The sequence below is a fragment of the Propithecus coquereli genome, unplaced genomic scaffold (assembly GCF_000956105.1).
Source record: "Propithecus coquereli isolate 6110/MARCELLA unplaced genomic scaffold, Pcoq_1.0 Scaffold27, whole genome shotgun sequence".
NCBI lineage: Eukaryota > Metazoa > Chordata > Mammalia > Primates > Indriidae > Propithecus > Propithecus coquereli.
In genome coordinates this window covers 12,228,493-12,247,060 of record NW_012148285.1, presented here as the reverse complement: position 1 = coordinate 12,247,060, position 18,568 = coordinate 12,228,493, and the positions used below count along the sequence as shown (strand labels likewise).

General features: G+C 36.0%; 1 protein-coding gene across 2 annotated transcripts in view; it reads left to right on the top strand.

Moving 5' to 3' along the window:
• Positions 1 to 388: 388 nt before the first annotated feature.
• Positions 389 to 18,568, top strand: part of CCP110 (centriolar coiled coil protein 110kDa) — a 22,925-nt gene continuing 4,745 nt past the window's right edge. Inside the window, exons 1-11 of one of the 2 annotated variants that reach the window (XM_012647743.1) lie at positions 389 to 532; positions 4,345 to 4,500; positions 8,352 to 8,480; positions 10,842 to 12,465; positions 14,487 to 14,617; positions 15,282 to 15,459; positions 16,023 to 16,162; positions 16,285 to 16,401; positions 17,407 to 17,508; positions 17,711 to 17,827; positions 18,435 to 18,508. In XM_012647743.1, coding sequence (XP_012503197.1) covers positions 4,360 to 4,500; positions 8,352 to 8,480; positions 10,842 to 12,465; positions 14,487 to 14,617; positions 15,282 to 15,459; positions 16,023 to 16,162; positions 16,285 to 16,401; positions 17,407 to 17,508; positions 17,711 to 17,827; positions 18,435 to 18,508 — 2,753 coding nt within the window. In that variant the 5' untranslated portion in view covers positions 389 to 532; positions 4,345 to 4,359. Of the gene's footprint in view, positions 533 to 4,344; positions 4,501 to 8,351; positions 8,481 to 10,841; positions 12,466 to 14,486; positions 14,618 to 15,281; positions 15,460 to 16,022; positions 16,163 to 16,284; positions 16,402 to 17,406; positions 17,509 to 17,710; positions 17,828 to 18,434; positions 18,509 to 18,568 lie in introns of those variants that run through there. The other variant, XM_012647744.1, reaches the window with a different exon arrangement.

Genomic DNA, 18,568 nt, shown 5'->3' with positions numbered 1-18,568 from the left:
GTTGGCATCTAAGATTCAGCAATTTTTTATCTACAGAGAAAAAATTTTGGTGAAAGCTGTTTTCCAACGACCACACAGCAAGACGTTATCTCTACACAGATAAACAAAAAATGGCAACTTCAAGGAATACTTTACGGGGCTTCAGACAAATAAACAAAAAACTAAAAGAGGCGCTAGCTTGCAGTGAAGACTACGTTTCCCGGCGCGCAGCGTGCTCGCCGTGAGTACTACCCCTTCCGATACAGGTGCGCAATGCACCTCGGAGATTGTAGTTTTCTGCAGGCCCAACCGTTCCAACTGCCCAGGAAGCAACCACCGGAAGTACCGGTCCTGAGAGGCGGAGTTCGGGAGGCGGTGGCGGCATCGGTTGCCAGGAGCCCGCGTTGCCGCCCAAGACCCGTAATATGGCGGGGAGGAGGAGGAGAAGGCGGCGGCGGATCGAGCTGCTTTCTGTCGGTACCAATTGAGCCTTTTGCCTTCTGACAAGTCCCGTGGCGAGGGGAGAAAATCTCACGGAGCCGTGGGAAATCAGGTGTGTGCATGAGGAGGGGGCTCGACCCTCAGCGGGTACGAACTGAGAGGCAGCCTGGAGAGGCAGAATTGGCGTCCTGAGGCGCTGAGGGCGGTCCCTGTGCTGGGCCCCGGGGTCTCGAGCCTCTGGAAAGGCTCCGGGGCGGGGATGCGGAGCCCGGGGGCAGGGAGCTTCGGGCGCGGAGGTGATGCTCAGATGCTAGCACCACCGGCTGGGCCTTTGGCATGGAGCCTTATCAGAGGACCCGGGGAGGTGGCGCGGGGCGCCTGGGGTGAGGCTGGAGGATCCCTGGTGAATAAAACTCGGGCCAGAGCCGGAGAATCCCCTCCTGGTGATAAAACGGGGCCGTTTTTCTTCTTCCTCCCACGGCGCTGGAGAGGGAGACGTCCCCAGGGTGTGCACTGGCCATTTCTGAGCGCCGGTTACCACAACCAGGGGCCCTTGCTAGGAGCTCTGTTTACTCCGTCTTTGCCACTCTGGGGCATAAGCTTGAGCATAATAAAGCAAATCTTGATTGCTCCTGAGGCTGCTAGGTGGTTCCCACCCTTTGCTTCTACTATCTAGTTATGATTCCAGTCCCCTTCTCCTTCCCCAGTTTAGGCAAATGGCAGCCGTCTAGAGATTGATTTGATGGGGAGGGCTTGGGAGACAGCGAAATGAGGACGCTGTTGTCCCCCTTTCCATGTTTTTAAACTACATTCGAATCCTACCGGGAACCAAGCAAGCACTGTTTCTGCCCTCCAGGAGTTCTAGTCTAGTGTTTAAAAATCATCATCATCATCATTATCCTTTTCATAGGAAAAACAACTCCCATTTATTGACGCGTTCTGCGTGTCCTGCAGTATGCTAATGGCCATTCATGCATTAGCTCATTGAATTCTTTCAAAATCCCGTCGAGACAGATACTCTGATTATCCCTATTTTACAGAGAAGGGAAACTGAGGCCTAGGGATGGTAATTGGCTTGCCAAGAACGTGCAGCTAGTATGTGTTTGAATAACAAATCTCCCCCTTTACTGCCTCTCCAAGAAGTTTGCATCTTTGGGGGAACTGATCGTTAAACAACCAGCTAGGATCTGAAAACAAGGCGAGATCTGTTTTGTGTTACTTTTACCATTCTCTTTAGTGACATTTCTGGCAGAGCATTGGTAAGGAGCAGATAGGACCGTGAGTCTGGGAGTTTGCAAAGAGGCTCATTTGGAAAAGGGTCAGTAGCACTCTATGGTATAAAGGGAGAAGACAAGGCATGTCTGAACCTGCTGCAGCTGACAAATTATTAATGGAAGTGGACCAGTAATGCCTGATGGTAAAGTATGGGACAGTAGATTTGTAGTCAAGGCTTCCTTAAAATAAAACCTTGTTGACAGTGGTAATTGTGGTGTGAGAAACATAATGCCCTCTTGCTTAATCATGGGATATGGACTGCTCACTTTTTAAATAGTTGCCTTTGCAGTTTAGAGGTACCAGTTTCTCTGGGAATAGGTTCATCCATGAAACTACTCAATTCCATTTTCCTTGCTAGCTTCTTTGGTGTATAGTCCACCTTCTTCTGTTTTCTCCCAGTTCACATTATTGTTTGAGTAATTACCCTAATTCATTTATTCAATACTTTTATCAAGAGCCTACTGTGTGCTGACACTGTTCTGTGTAATGGGGATTCAGTGAGCAAGACTGAAAAGGTACCTGTGCTTATGGAGCTTACATTTTGGTGGAGGAAGACAGACAAAAATCAAGGAAATAAACAAGATAATTTCAGATAGTGGTAAGTGCTCTGAAAATTGGGAAACAGCAGGGTAATGTGAGAGTGACTGAGGCAGGGCCAATTTAGATGGGGTAATCAGGGAGGGCCTCTCTTAGGAGGGGACATCCAAGCTGAGACTGCAGAATAAGTAAGATCCAATCATGCTCCAGGATCATTTGGTAATTTCCCTTATCTCCATATTAGCACTTGTATTTGAATGGTTAATACATTGTCATATGCTGTAAATTATGCTGTAATAATAATAAATTATTGTATATCTGCAATACGTAGGACATATATGTAGTATTTAAGGTATGTGAATAACTTTCTGAAACAGTGAGGCATAACTCTATGATGTTATTGAAAGAAAAATGAAACTATTGCCTTAAATTTTCTAGACCTTTAAAATTGAATTTTATGTTTTGCTTGCATATTTAAAGTATATTACTTTATTTGTTTGAATAATCTATTTATATTCCCTGCAATGCTGGATGCATGAGTTGTTTCACAAAAGTGCTTTTAAGTATTTTAGCAGAAATAGGTTCATTTGAATTTCTTTTACATCTTAGCTACTGCATATTTTGGTTGTTACAATATAATGTGGGTTGAAACCTAGACTAAAAAATTGTTATGCAGTAAGGTGTTTTGTTGTTTTTACTTATGCTTTTTTAAATGAATATAAGCTTGCAAAATCTTGTTCATGCTGTAGAGAACCATTTCTTTGAATCTAAACTCACTTTGCATAAATTGAATATAGAAATAATTGATGGAATGGTAGAAAGAAGTTTTTGTTATTGATAAAACTACCAGTTGGCCAAAAGTAGCAACACATTTTATTTTTTTCATAATTTAATCATAATTTTGAATATGCTTTTTTCATTTCTAATTGCACTATAATTTGTCCCTGACACTTTAGTGTACTGAATTTTTAAGTACTTTGAGGTCTAGTATAGTATCATACTCTGTCTTATTTCATCTTTGCCCACATCATGAATTCAATTTCCCTGCCTTCTCTTTTTTTGTTAGTTAATTGTTTTAAAATGAACACATAAAGGAACATTATTGTATTCTGTGTCCACAGTTCCTACTTTTGTTGGTTATGATTCTGATGTCTCTCTTTATTTTCCCTCACTTATTTAAAGGAAACAGTGTCACACAAAATGCTATGCAAACAAGCAAACAATAAATATTTAATACCTATTGAATGAATGAATATGGGGCTAATCCTTCCTGGTTACCTTATATTTTCATAACCACCATTAAAATTTCCCAGAAATAGTGAAATTACTGGGCAGATTGATTTAAGTAGTTTGGTGGTGGTTCCAATTTTCAACAATAAAATAGAATTAATACCATAGCCAATGGATTTTCTGCTTTTCACCTCTGACTGGCCCACCATGGAGTCAAAACATAGTCTTAAGATACGCAAGCTGAGGCAGGAGGATCGCTTGAGCCCAGGTGTTCAAGGCTATACTATGCTATGATTACACCAATGAATAGCCACTGCAAGCTAGCCTGGGCAACATAATGAGACTCTGTGTCTTAAATTAAAAGAAAAAAAGATATGCAAGTAATAGCCTTTGAACTTCATAATAGAAAAAGAATTTTTAAAAGGAAATATTGTTTTATTTAACTAGCCCCTTTTTTTTGCTACAAAAGCATTTCTACTTTTGTATGATATGTATACTGTATAGGTACTTGTATTGTGTAGATAAGTCCTGTTAAAGGAAATATATCCTATTTTGCAATCTGAAGTTAGTAAAGTGGTACAGAGCTTTGTTCCTGTAAGGTTTTGCTGAGTTCTTAGTGTTCTTCTAAAATAGTCTCATTTAAAGATTGATTTATCTACAAAAATGTTCAGAAATAATTAATATATGAAGCAAGTCTTAACTGCCAGGATCTTAAGGTAATTTAGTATACTCAAGAATTAGCTCCTGATGAGTGAGAGAGTTCTGGGAAGGCCAGCTGTAGGAATTGTGAATGCTAAGACTATCTCCTGCTCTACAAATTTGCCAAATAATTAAGATCTGTTTTTCTCAGCATATTAAAAATAACATTTTTCTCTCTTGTAGTGTGATTGTGAGAAGATGGAGGAATATGAGAAGTTCTGTGAAAAAAGTCTTGCCAGAATACAAGAAGCATCAGTATCCACAGAGAGCTTTCTACCTGCCCAGTCTGAAAGTATTTCACTTATTCGCTTCCATGGAGTGGCTGTGCTTTCGCCACTGGTAAACTTTGTTTTTAAATAATTTTTTTCTGTAGTGAACCACTAAGGCAGTTCATGGAAAAACAAAAGAAAGGCTTATAAACATTTGAAGAGCTGCCTAACCCTTTTTCGTAATTAGAGAAATGCTGGGCATGGTGGCATATGCCTATAGTCTGGCTACTTGGGAGGCTGAGATGGGAGGATTGCTTGAGCCGAGGAGTTCTGACTAAAGTGTGCTATGGTGAGCTATGGTGCGTTATAGTGTGAATGGGTGTCTGCACTAAATTCAGCATCAATATGGTGACCTGGGAGCAGGGTACCAATCACCAGGTTACCTAAGGAGAGTAGTGGGATCATGCCCATGAATAGCCACTGCACTCTAGCCTGGGCAATAAAATGAGACCCCCATCTCTAAAAAAACAAACCAAAAAAATCCCAAAAGAAACATAATTAGAGAAATACCAATGAATTATTATTTTTTACCTACTAGATTGGCAAAGATCTGATAGGACCTAATGTTCCTTAGGTTGTGGAGAAAATGTACTTCTAATGTACTCTTGCTGAGAGAATCATTTGATTCCATTTTTTGGTGAGCAGTTTCGTAGTGTTTATCAGAATTTTAAAGTGCATAACCTTTGACTCAGCAGTTTTGTTTTTGGGAACATCCTACAATTATACTGATATGTGTGCCCAAGGAAATATGTACAAGGTTATAGTATCATTGTTTAAAATAGCAAAAGATTGATAAACCACCTAAATGTCCATCAGTAGTGGATTCATTTAACTGTGGGCTTTTATAGAATCTTACACATGTCATTACAATGAGTAAGGTAGATCTAAATATGAAAGCATGGAAAGATCACTGTGTGCAGCCTGTTGTCAGAGGCAGTGTAGAATAACTGTTGAAAGTCCAGGCTCTGGTGCCTTTTGGCCCGAGTTCAAATCATTCCTTTGCTCCTTAACTACTGGGTGAATTTGTGATCCATTTCCTTATTTGTGAAATGGTGATAAAAATAGTACCTACCTTATAAGTCTGTTTTGAGAATTAAATGAATTAATATGTATAAAATGCTTAGAATACTACCTGGATCATAGGAGGTAACATAAACTCAATATATGTTAACCATTTGGGTTTTTAAAAGGATGGTATATCCCTTTTCTGGGAAGTGGTAAGGGAATAGAGCATAGTAGGGAAGACTCTTCTTCATCATGTACCCTTTGATACTGATTGAATATTTTTTAAATGTACATGACTTTATTTTAAATCAGAAAATTAATATTGGAAAAATGAGTTTAAAATTTTTTTTATATAACAGGAGTTAAAAGATACTTTCTGCCAACTTTTTGTAATGAAATTTGCAAACATATAGAAAAATTGAAAGGATGGTACAATGACCACCCATAGGTTTACCATTTAGATTTAACAATTTTTAACATTTTTGCCATCTTTGCTTTATCTGTTTGTGATTTTATGTATTTGTATGTATGAATGTATGAATATACATGCATTCTTAAAAATTCCCTAGCCATTTGAAAATGCAAATACCTGCCACTTCTCTCCTATTTTGGTATATGTCTCCTAAAAACAAATACATTCTCCTATATAAAGTCTCAATACCATTATCATACCTTAAGACAATTAATAATAATTTTTAATAGCATCTAATGTTCCATTCATATTCACATTTTTACATTTGTGCTCAAAATGTCTTTTTTTTTTTTTTTTTTTTGAGACAGAGTCTCACTGTCTTGCCCGGGCTAGAGTGCCATGGCGTCATCATAGCTCACAGCAACCTCAAACTCCTGGGCTCCAGCGATCCTCCTGCCTCAGCCTCCCGAGTAGCTGGGACTACAGGCACATGCCACCATGCCCGGCTAATTTTTTTCTATATATTTTTAGCTATCCGATTAATTTCTTTCTATTTTTGGTAGAGACGGGGTCTTGCTCTTGCTCAGGCTGGTCTCGAACTCCTGAGTTCAAACGATCCACCTGCCTCGTCCTCCCAGAGTGCTAGGATTACAAGCGTGAGCCACCACACCCGGCCTCAAAATGTCTTTTATAGCTTTTTTTTCCCTAATCTGGATCCAGTCAAAATTCACAAATAACGTTTGTTCGTTATGTTTCTTTAATCTCTTTTAACGTAGAACAGTGCCTCTGCCTCTTTAAAAAAAAATTTTTTTATGATATTGGGTTTTTAAAGAGACCAGACAAATTGTCTTGTTGAATACCTTACATTTTGGATTTGTCTAATTGTTTCCTCATGGTGATATTTAATTTCTTCTTTTAGTCCTTGTCGTTTCTTTAACCTGGAATTTAAGTCTAAAGTTTGCTTAGAATCAGGTTAAAAATTTCTGGCAAGAATTCTTTTGAGATGATGCCATATTAAATAAATATGTACTTCATATTAAATTAAATCAGAAGTTACATCATGTTTTGTTGTCCCCCTATTAGTGATATTTAGTTTGAACACTTGCTTACAATGGTGACTGCTGGATATCTCTTTTAAAATATACATTCCCCCTCTTTTTTTTTTTTTTGTTTGAGACAGAGTCTCACTTTGTTGCCTGGGCTAGAGTGCCGTGGCGTCAGCCTAGCTCACAGCAACCTCAAACTCCTGGGCTCAAGCAATCCTACTGCCTCAGCCTCCCGAGTAGCTGGGACTACAGGCATGCGCCACCATGCCGGGCTAATTCTTTCTATGTATTTTTAGCTGTCCAATTAATTTCTTTCTATTTTTGGTAGAGACGGGGTCTCGCTCTTGCTCAGGCTGGTCTTGAACTCCTGAGCTCAAACAATCCGCCCGCCTCGGCCTCCCAGAGTGCTAGGATTACAGGAGTGAGCCACCACGCCCGGCCATTCCCCCTTTTTGATGAGCAAACTGTGTAATGATTCTTTGGTATCAAGCAAATAGAAAAACATTTTATAACAACAATTTTATCAGCTATTTGATGACATATTGCTTGATTTAATATGGACCAAATGTCTGAGGCTTGTTATGTAGGGTCTATGACTCCATCAGTTACTTATTTATAAGCAAAATCTGATGTTTATCGACTTAATTCACATTTGTGTGGTTGTGTTTGATAGATGAATATTACAACTTTGGAATAATTTTTTATATGACTTTTTTTCATTTGCATAAGTATAAAATAAGTCTTGACTCTTAACACAATCACTAAACTTCCCAGGACTTCATTAAGATTTACATCCACTGTAAAAAGCTATAATAGTTAGAAGCCTTCAATATTTTAGGTCCATTCTATTTTTATTGGAGGATATGATGAGGTGGAGTAAAAAATGTGTTCTGATTTTGTAGGCAAATAAAACATTATCTGTTTCTTTTATCATTAAACCTTTGGACATTTTCTTGAGGCAGCAAAGAGGTAAAATGTGCACTGATTAGAATATTAAAAATTAGAGAATCTAACTGACCCAGTGAAGTAAGATATTGAAAGTAAAATAATATTTAAGTGAAGTAATGCAAAGCTCAGCGATGGCCAATAAAAGGGCTAATTTTATTTCTGTTAATTTAGAGCATTTAATAAATGATCAAAATTTTTTCTTTTAACTTTTTTCAATTGACAATAATTTACATCAGTAAAATGCACAGATCTTAAGTGTTAAAGTTCCATAAATTTTGATAGATGGCATACACCTGTATAAATCACACCCACACAGAATGTTTTCATTACCACAGAAAGATCTTGCATATTCCATGCCACTCAATACCCCCAACCACTGTTCAGATTTCTTTCACTATACATTAGTTTTGCCTCTTAAACATGTTTTTAATCATTCTCTTCAAATATGTTTTCTGATTGTATGATATTTTTATCATTGAGAAATAATCACCTTTTTATGATGTTTTCCAGCTTAACATTGAGCAAAGAAAGGAAATGCAACAGGAAAAGCAGAAAGCACTTGATGTAGAAGCAAGGAAGCAGGTTAATAGGAAGAAATCTTTACTGACTCGTGTCCAGGAGATTCTTGAAAATGTTCAGGTGTGTAATTTAAACTCTTTTAGGTTATAATTAAGAAATCATAAGGTAAGCATTGGTGATAATTTTTCAGAAATATATTTGTACTTAGCTAATTATCAATATACTTTACTGTTATGTTTGAGAAGCTTCATAATTCGTGATATTCCGTTTCAGTTACTCCAGAGAGAATTCACTTGCTTGTTAGTGATGCCCAGTACTTGAATCAGAGGATACTTAGACAATGGAGCCACACACCGAGTATAATTGCTTATTGTCTGCATCTTATGACTCTAAAAACATTGAATTCTTAGTGACAGAATGATAGAATTGGTCATTGTCCTTTACTCCTAAACTAATCAGACTACATGACCTTATTCTCATTCTCTGCTAAAGTAAATAACTGCCCCCAATTTTTTTTGGTTAAAATTCTACTCTTGGATATACAAAATGCAATTTGGATTTGATAAATAGAATTGCCTAGATGCATCCTAGAACTGAGTTAAAACTATTTAAACAACACATCCACCTTTTTGTAATTATTTTTATTTTGATTAATTTAAATTTGTATAGAAAATTTGTTTTAAGGTGTGGATCATTTTATACTAAAAAGAAAAATAAATGAATTATGTTGAAAAATAATTTCTGTCATATATAGCACTGTTTTGCTGTCTTCATCTTTTTGTTTTTTCATAATCTTAGGGGTTTGTGGTTTGTCTGTATAATTCATACCTGATAACAAACGTATGTATAATGAACCTTAGGATATTTCTACCACCGGTACCTGCATTCTCTGTGGTTAGCGTATAGTATGAGTATTAGATTTTAATTTGCAGATTATAATTACTGTCAATAAGTTAAAAAAATATAATGTGTAGGGCTAATTTAACAACAAGAGGTGGGTTTTTGACTTACTAGATATTTCCTGTTACTGAAACAAAAATGGCATATCATTCTTGGTCCATTGAAGGAAGAGAAAATATACTAATAACAAAATTACTGTTGAGTTAAAAAGTTTTCTGTTTAAAAAAGCATACGTAATGTTGAACTGTAATGAATTATTCAGTTAGAGAAATTTTATATAAACAGATTTCTAAGGTCTGCTTCACCTGTAAAACCTATGATTCTATGTAGATTTTTTTGTTGTTATTTAACTCGTCTAACCAAAGGCTCATTTTAGTGGTGTATAAAAACATAGCTGCTAAATATCACAAATGTGAAATGTGAAATATTTCATATAAGGAAATAATCTAATTTTCTTAAACCTATGAACATGTTCATAGATTTGTGAATCTGCATCTCTTTTGGTTTATTTTGGTCCTGAGGTTGTGACTAAGTATGCCCTCTTGTACTGTTTATTGCATAGTACCTGGAAACCATTACATGTCTTGGGATTTGTAAGGTAAAATTGGCAAGCCATATGGTCTAGGAAAAAAACAAACACAAAACAACCTCCAAATATTTTAATATTCAGTATTTTGGAGTCTAATGATTTCTGCCAGTTTAATATATTCTTGTATACTCTTTAGAAACCATCCTAGTTTTCTTTTTATTCTTTTGCAAAGTTGGATTATTTAGATACAAAGTGTATTTATTTTAACATGTATTTTTAAATGTATTTTATTTTTTCTATTGGATCTCGTGTGTATACAGTTGTTCTCATCTTAATGTATCAAATTTTTGCCTATTATGCTGGTCCAAAATGTAGACAGTTTGCTATTTTAACTCACAGTCGGTTAATCTAATTGAATTTTGTTTTAATGAATTAAGTTGAACTATTTCTTATTTCTAAGTAATTTAAGGTACATGGCTGAGCTTTTATTTACAATAGATTTGCCTCATTTTATGGGGAGTAAGCATGTAGGAGACAGGAGTCTTATTACTGAATTATTTTTGCTTAATCAGTTCCTGGACAAGTTAGTCTTTGTTAGAGAGGGATCATTTGCGTAAGACATTTAATTACTTGCTATTTATTACATACATTATTATCCTTAGACGATAGCTATCCTAGGAGGAATAACTAGTGATGTTAATAACATATGACCAGAGAAAGTTAAGGAAAATGCCTCTATTCTGAGATTAAATTGCGCATGTATATATGAATATGTGCGTATACATTCACATATACATTTATGCCCATATTTTTATCAGATTAGATGATTTCCTTTTTTCTTTTAATAAATAGGCTCTAATGACCAATAGATTTTTTATAGTAATTTGAGTCCTATATGACAGTTTACCTTAGAAACCAGTCATCTTAGTTTTTGTTTATGTTTTCAAATGTCAGAACTCTGAATCTTCAATTTTAGTTTTATTATAGAAAACAGTGAAATTAAAGGCTTTTGTGCAGTGAGGAAATATTAATTTTTAAATTTCCTTTTTCAGGTTAGAAAAGCACCTAATACCAGTGATTTTGATCAGTGGGAGACTGAAACAGTTTACTCTAATTCAGATGTCAGAAACTTGAATGTTCCTGCTACATTTCCAAACAGCTTTCCAAGCCCTACTGAACACTCTGCTTTAGTAAAGCTTGAAAAGATAGCTGGAATTTTGCCATTGGAGAATGAAGATCAATGTAAAACTAATGAGATAGACTTAGCCAGAGATTCAGAAGGATTTAATTCTCTGAAGCAATGTGATAGTTCAGATATTAGTCATGAAGAAAATGAAGCTTTTCCAAAGATCTCCTCAGCAACCCTACAAGAGACTCCTATTTCTGATAGTGTCTTGTCAACAAATGAAGAACAGGATCCATCACTTTTGGCAGAAGTCACCCTGGATCCCTATGTAATGAGCCTTCAGAATCTGATGAAAAAGTCAAAGGAATATATAGAAAGAGAACAATCTAGACGCAGTCTGAGAAGTAGTGCAAAGAGGAGTGTTAATGAGAGTCATTCAGACAAAGAAAATGATGCTGTCAAAGTGATCAACAGTGTAAAGGAGAAGGCCCAGTTGATAAGCAAACACTGTGTCTCAGTTATTCCCGACAAACCAAGCCTTAATAAATCAAATGTTCTTCTCCAAGGTGCTTCAATTCAAGCAAGCAGCATGAACATGCCAGTTTTAGCTAGCTTTTCTAAAGTGGACATACCTATACAAACTGGCCATCCCACTGTTCTAGATTCTGATTTTAAAGTTATTCCCACTTTTGTTACTGAAAATAATGCTATCAAAAGTCTTGCAAGTTCATATGCCAAATTACCTACTCCAGAGCCAAGTGTGAGTCCTAAAATGCATCGAAGGCGTTCCAGGCCATCATCAGAATGTCATATACTTATAAATAACCCAATAAATGCCTGTGAATTAAGCCCCAAAGGAAAAGAACAGGCAGTGGACTTAATTGTTCAAGATACTGATGAAAAAACAAATGTAGCCGAAACTGTGCCAAAGTTACCAATTAATTTAGCAGGAGTTTGTTCAAGCAAGGTATATGTCAGCAAAAATACATCCGAAGTCGTTGAGGATATGGTTTTAGGTAAATCAACAGGAAATCAATTAGAAAATAAAGTTATTCATGGACTTGCCACTGCGGAAGGTCAGTTAACATCTGATGAGAGAGGAGCGTACAAAATGAATAGCACTTGTATTGCCATGCCAAAATTGCATGAACCATATGCCACCAATCAGTGTGTAGCAAGTCAGAACTTTGGAACTCTGAGTGGACTCAAGTCAGCCAGTATGTTAGAGAAAAACTGCAATTTACAAATGGAATTGAATAAATCTTATGATGTAAAAAACCCATCTCCTTTATTGATGCAAAACCAGAATACCAGACAGCAGATAGACACACCTATAGTGTTCTGTGGAAATGAACAATTTTTGGATAACAGTTTTGAGAAAGTGAAACGGAGACTTGATTTAGATATTGATAGTTTGCAAAAAGGAAACTGCCCTTATGTCTTAACAACTGGAATAGCTGAACAGGAAAGGCAACATTTGCCAGAAAAAAGCTACCCTAAGGGATCTGTCTTCATTAATAAGAATAAAATGTCAGAAACTAGTTCCAAAGGTAAGGAAACTTTGAAGTGTTTGATACTTGCTATGCAGATGGCACCTTTATTTTAATACTTTTCATTGACATTTTGAAAAAAAAATTGCTTTATCTGTTCATACAGCCACTTCATTTATCTTGTTAGAAAGCATATAATTTTTATAGCTACAGTTTATTGCCATTTGATAGTGTTTCTTAAAGGATTTTCTTATTTAAATGATGAAGCTTTCATAGTCTACTTGATATTATTGAGAATATTATTAATGATTGAAGGAACAGTTCTTATGTGAAACATCATATATAGTTTTAATCCAGTGTATTGCTATGAGGTCTTTCTTTTGGACTATGGTTTCTAATATTTTTGTCAGTTCGTTCATCTATAATGAGATCTTCATGTAGTTGGCTCCTCAGTAAACACTTTAGCATCAAATTATTAGAGAAAAGTATCACAAATAAAGCTCTGAGTAGTGTTTCAAGAATGGTTCTTTATTAATAAAAATTATTTTTTCAGGTTTCTATTGCATCCAGTGTTACATTAACAACAATTTGTTAAAGCATGTTTTTCTTCTTCATCACTCCTTTGCTGTCATGGTTCATAATTCTTCATTACTGATATGGAAGACATATAAATCAAGTAAATTAAGTTCTTAGGGCTTATGGGAAATACAGGGTTGGGGCAGACTACTTAAAACCTGTGCAACTTTATGAAAGTTCTAATGAAAACAGCAGTTGGTACTTGGGGAGCCAACTTGGATCCTCCAAGTAGACCAGGGGTCTCCAACCTATGGTGAGTTATGTAATTATTTCATTATATATAACAATGTAATAATAGAAATAAACTTCACAGTAAATGTAATGTGCTTGAATCATCCTGAAACCATTTCCCCTCACCCCCGCCGGGTCCGTGGAAAAATTGTCTTCCATGAAAACGGTCCCTGGTGCCAAAACGGTTGTGGACCACTGAAGTATAGACAACATAGCAAGGCTAGAGGCCGCCTCAGTGAATATCAAAAGTACACAAAACCAACTGAGTGGCAATTCTGGCAGTGCCTTAATAAGTGCTTTAATAATGCAAGATGAGGCCAATCATGGAGGCAGCCAGGTAGCTGCCACAGTGGGGAGGGGAGGCAGTGCAGCGTGCTGAGAGCTGCCCACAGCTCAGTGCAAGTTTTTAAGATAGAGCTAAATGGACTCCTGCTGTCCACTGAGTGGTTGAGGTGAGGGGCTTTTTCCTTTCTTGCTGAAGGTTATAATTCTACTCTGCTTTTCCAGCTCCCCTTGACTGTGAAAAACTACACATAAACAAGTACAAATTGTCGCTGAATAAAATGTATTTAGGAACAAATTATGGGAAGACTACAGTAGTAGCACAATAGTACATAATAAACTTATCTTCAGTGAAAATCATTGTGTATTTTGATTCTTTGAATTTAGTTGAGTTATAATGGATCCATGAATACACACTTGCTACATCTACATAATACTTGGTATTCCAACATTTTGATATGTCTTACCACTTTCTATTCAGTAAGCTTGCATAGTGATAATGATTTATATTTTTTAGTTAGTAACTAAAATATCTGGAATTTTAATGTTCAGTCTTTTCTGGAACCTCAAACTGAGAAATCTTTATACCATCAAAGAAATATTTACCTTAAAAATCAAAACAGAGCAAAACTACAAGCTACAATACCAGAGATCCTAGAGAAGAACAAGAGTCAAAAAAATAAGTAGTGGTAAGATGCAGTTGAGGACCACATCTTATAGTGAGGGTCCGGAGAATCTTCAGTTCAGATCACGATGGGCTCTGTTGACGGAGTGGGTAAAGGTGATGAGACACAAGGCTTTATTGGGTAGCATGAAATAAGAGAAGTGGCAAATGAGAATGTGGTTCAAAGTGTAGACCCGGCTGTATCTTGATAGTGTAATGTCAGATTGTGTTCTCTTGTCAGAAGCATAATTTAAACTGATGGTATAAGGTAGCAGATATTAGACTTGTAGTGAGCCTTCTAAATTTGAGGGGATGTGTTTCTTTTCAGAAAACGAGGAGATACTAAAAAGCAAGATGTTTGCTTTTGAAGAAATGCGGAAGAGGCTAGAAGAACAGCATGCCCAGCAGTTATCACTACTCATAGCTGAGCAAGAAAGGGAACAGGAAAGACTGCAAAAGGTGAGGAATTAAAATACATGGGAAGACTGGGTTGGTTAAGTGAAATTTATCTGAGGATAAGTATGAATTTTAGTAATGTATAGAATACTTACAATTTTTTCCCCATGTATCTTAATCCAAGGGAGTCACTGATTTTGATACATGGGTAGCATTTTTATTGTCAAAATGCAAAGTTTAACGTTTAGATCCTTACCTAAAAGTAACCGTATAATTTATCAAAAGGATACCTTATTGAATCCTTGATTCAAAACATGTAATATTTTTAAGAGGTACTTTATAGATAGATGCTGAAGTACACATTCTGCAAGAGGTATATCATAAGGACACTTGTTATAAGATTATTATAGTTAATGCATCACATTTTTTTTGAATTTCAGAATATTACAGGGGTACAAACATTTAGATTACATACATTGCCTTTGCACCACCCAAGTCAGAGCTACAAGCATGCCCATGCCCCAGACAGTGGGCACCGCACCCATAAGGTGTGAATAATTGTATCACATTTTAAAATCAAATACATTTTCATAATTTTATTTGAGGGAGGAAAACTTAAATAATAATTTATGGATACTTACATGTTCTTTTGGCTAAGCCTAAAATGATACTATTTGGGGATATAATTAAAAGATCTACCATGTTATAATAAACTGTTAATCTACAGGAAATAGAAGAACAGGAGAAAATATTAAAAGAGAAGAAGGCAATTACAGCAGAAGCCTCTGAATCGGACATTAACAATGTGGTAGAGTTAGAATGGAAAAAAATAAGTGACTCTGGTTTGCTAGAAACAATGCTGTCTCAAGTGGACTCACTCCATACTTCAAATTCAAATAGTTCTGGTAAATATTTAAAAATCTTTTTCCATTTGAAAAAATTATCCTACAGTAAGATATTTTATCTGGCACACTTTAAAATCGTAGCTCCTTTCTTCAAGTAATTCCATGTCCAACCCACAGCTGTTTGCCAGCTGCTTAGTAACCAATGAAAAACGACATGATAGCAGATCAAAGACCTAATGAGCAGGTGTTCTCGAGAAAAGACTGCCTTAGTGAGGAAAATATCAGGAAATTCAGCTCAGAGCCCAGTTTGTGATCATTCATGCAGCAGGTGATATACTTCAAGTGAAAACATAGTTTGCTATCTCCCAAGTGATCTTGAGTTACGCCTAATTCCCCAATCCCTGTAAGAGCTTATCTTCACATCTTCAATTATCCTAAGATGCGTTTGTGTTGAAAAGATCCATCTGGTGCATAAGCTTAAAGTCCATAAATATTTAAGTCTGCGTGTGGATCAGTTTCAGAGGCAGTTGTTATTCTTAATGAGTGTCACGATGTTTAATTGGATGTTCTTCATATTCTGATTGTACGACATCAAGTATAATACTATATGTGTATTTCTCTAGGTTTCACAAATTCTGCTCTACAACATAGTTTTGGTTCTTCGAATGAAGCACCATTCTACCTCTGGGGGTCATCAACTAGTGGCTTGACCAAACTCTCAGTAACAAGGCCTTTTGGAAGGGCCAAAACTAGATGGTCTCAGGTGAGCAAACTTAATGATGTATGTCCATCTGTCTTATTTATCTGTCTTTTTTTAAGAGCTACAGCATCTTAGGTTGTACAATTGAGCATCAATAAACATTGTGTCTATCTTATTTCTCCTAGATTTTTGGTCCAGAAGTACAAGCAAAATTTAACAAAATAACTGCAGTAGCAAAAGGATTTCTTACTCGTAGGCTTATGCAGACAGATAAGCTGAAGCAACTTCGACAGACTGTAAAAGTAAGATTGTTGTACATTTTTTGTATTTCACTTATAATTTATATTAGTCTTGTGACAGCTGACAGATTAGTTCAGAACTTAGGGAGATCAAACATTTTTTAGTCACTGTATATTTTTAGAAATCTAATGATTAATCTTACTCAGATAATTTTATAAATGTTATGTAAATGAAGTAGTTTGTGCCTTTTTTTTTTTTTTGAGACAGGGTCTCCCTTTGTTGCCAGGGCTAGAGTGCAATAGCATCATTGTAGCTCACTGCAACCTCAAACTCCTGGGCTCCAGTGATCCTCCTGCCTTTGCCTACCTAGTAGCTGGGACTACAGGCATGTGCCACTATGCTTGGCTAATTTTTCTATTTTTTGTAGAGACAAAGTCTCGCTATGTTGCTCAGGCTGGTCTCAAACTCCTGGCCTCAAGTGATCTTCTCATCTCAGCCTCCTGAAGTGCTAGGATTATAGGCATGAGCCACCACACCCACCAGTTTGTGTATTTTTGTCTCATTTCAAAGTGAATGCTGTTTGACTTCAAATAAGTAATAGTTTTATTTATGTTCTTAGTACACTTGGCTCACAGTATTTGTGGATCCCACATCTGGATTCTGCATCCATGAATTCAGCCAACAACGGATTGAAAATATTAAAAAAAATGATGGTTGCATCTGTACTGAACATGTACAGATTTTTTTTCTTGTCATTATTCCCTAAACAATACAGTATAACAACTATTTACATAGCATTTACATTATATTAGGTATTATAAGTAATCTAAAGATGATTTAAAGTATACAGGAGGATGTGCATAGATTGTATGCAAATACTGCACCATTTTGTATAATGGACTTAAGTATTCTTGGATTTTGGTATCTGTGGGGTTCCTGGAACCAATCCCCTATGGATACCAAGGGACAACTGTAATTTTGGATTTTTTGGAAAAAGAAAAAAGGAAACTCCAGTAATCATCAATCTTTCTAGAAAAATGTTTTTGAAGGAGCATTTCTTTTTTCAGGATACTATGGAATTCATGAGAAGTTTTCAGTCAGAAGCACCATTAAAGAGAGGCGTTGTTTCAGCACAAGATGCTTCACTGCAGGAAAGAGTGTTAGCTCAGGTAAACGTACATATCCTTAAGGCTTTTATGAAACAGAAATGTTACCTTTCTCTGTCTTCATTTAATCAATGAAAATAGGTTTCAACGAAAACTACTATAACCTTTTTTTATACATAAAAGAAGTGTGCATAGTATATATAATATTACTGAACTCTACCCTTATCTTTTAAATGCATACGATATTTTCTTCTTTTGAACCTAGTTGCGAGCTGCCCTGTATGGCATTCATGACATATTCTTTGTAATGGATGCAGCTGAAAGAATGTCTATTCTACATCATGATCGAGAAGTTCGCAAAGAGAAAATGCTCAGGCAAATGGTATGTTATATGATTTTCTAATGAATGGGGTTCTTCTGGGTTTAGGGGTAATTGATACTAAATGTCATTTTTTATTGACTTCAGCACCCTTCCGACAATTCTTAAGCACAGGTAATTCCTGAGATTATTAGCAACATTTAAATCTAGACAGATTTAAAAGAATTACATAATGAAAGAATTACATATTGTTTTGTGATTGGATTTTGGAGTTGAAGCTTTGAATGTTTTGCTTGTATGGCTTATAAAAAACTATCAGTTGCTCCTGATTGAATTTCCTTGAAACCATTGTGTGGATTTTCCCTCTTTTGAAATCAGTTAGAAAATAGGCTTGAAATTAATTTGAAATATATCAGAGTGTTGGTGGCTTGTGGTTTGAATGAATGATCTTAGTGTTGTTGGCAAAAGGAAAACAAGCAAAATTTACATTATTTCATTGGGAAAAATAATTTTAATTATTTAATTCTTAGAATCAGACTGCTTCAGTTAGCATACTAAATTAAAGGTAAAAATGTTAATAAAGAGAAACTTTTCCAGGCAATTTGAGGTCATCCTGTATTATATTATAATATTGCTGCCAATAGTTTTACATTACTTTTGTGTTTTAAAGGATAAAATGAAAAGTCCACGAGTGGCTCTTTCAGCTGCAACACAGAAATCTCTCGATAGGAAGAAGTTCATGAAGTAAGTTTTTTTGTATTATGTTGTATTAATTAATATTAAACCAATTAATTTTAGTCATCT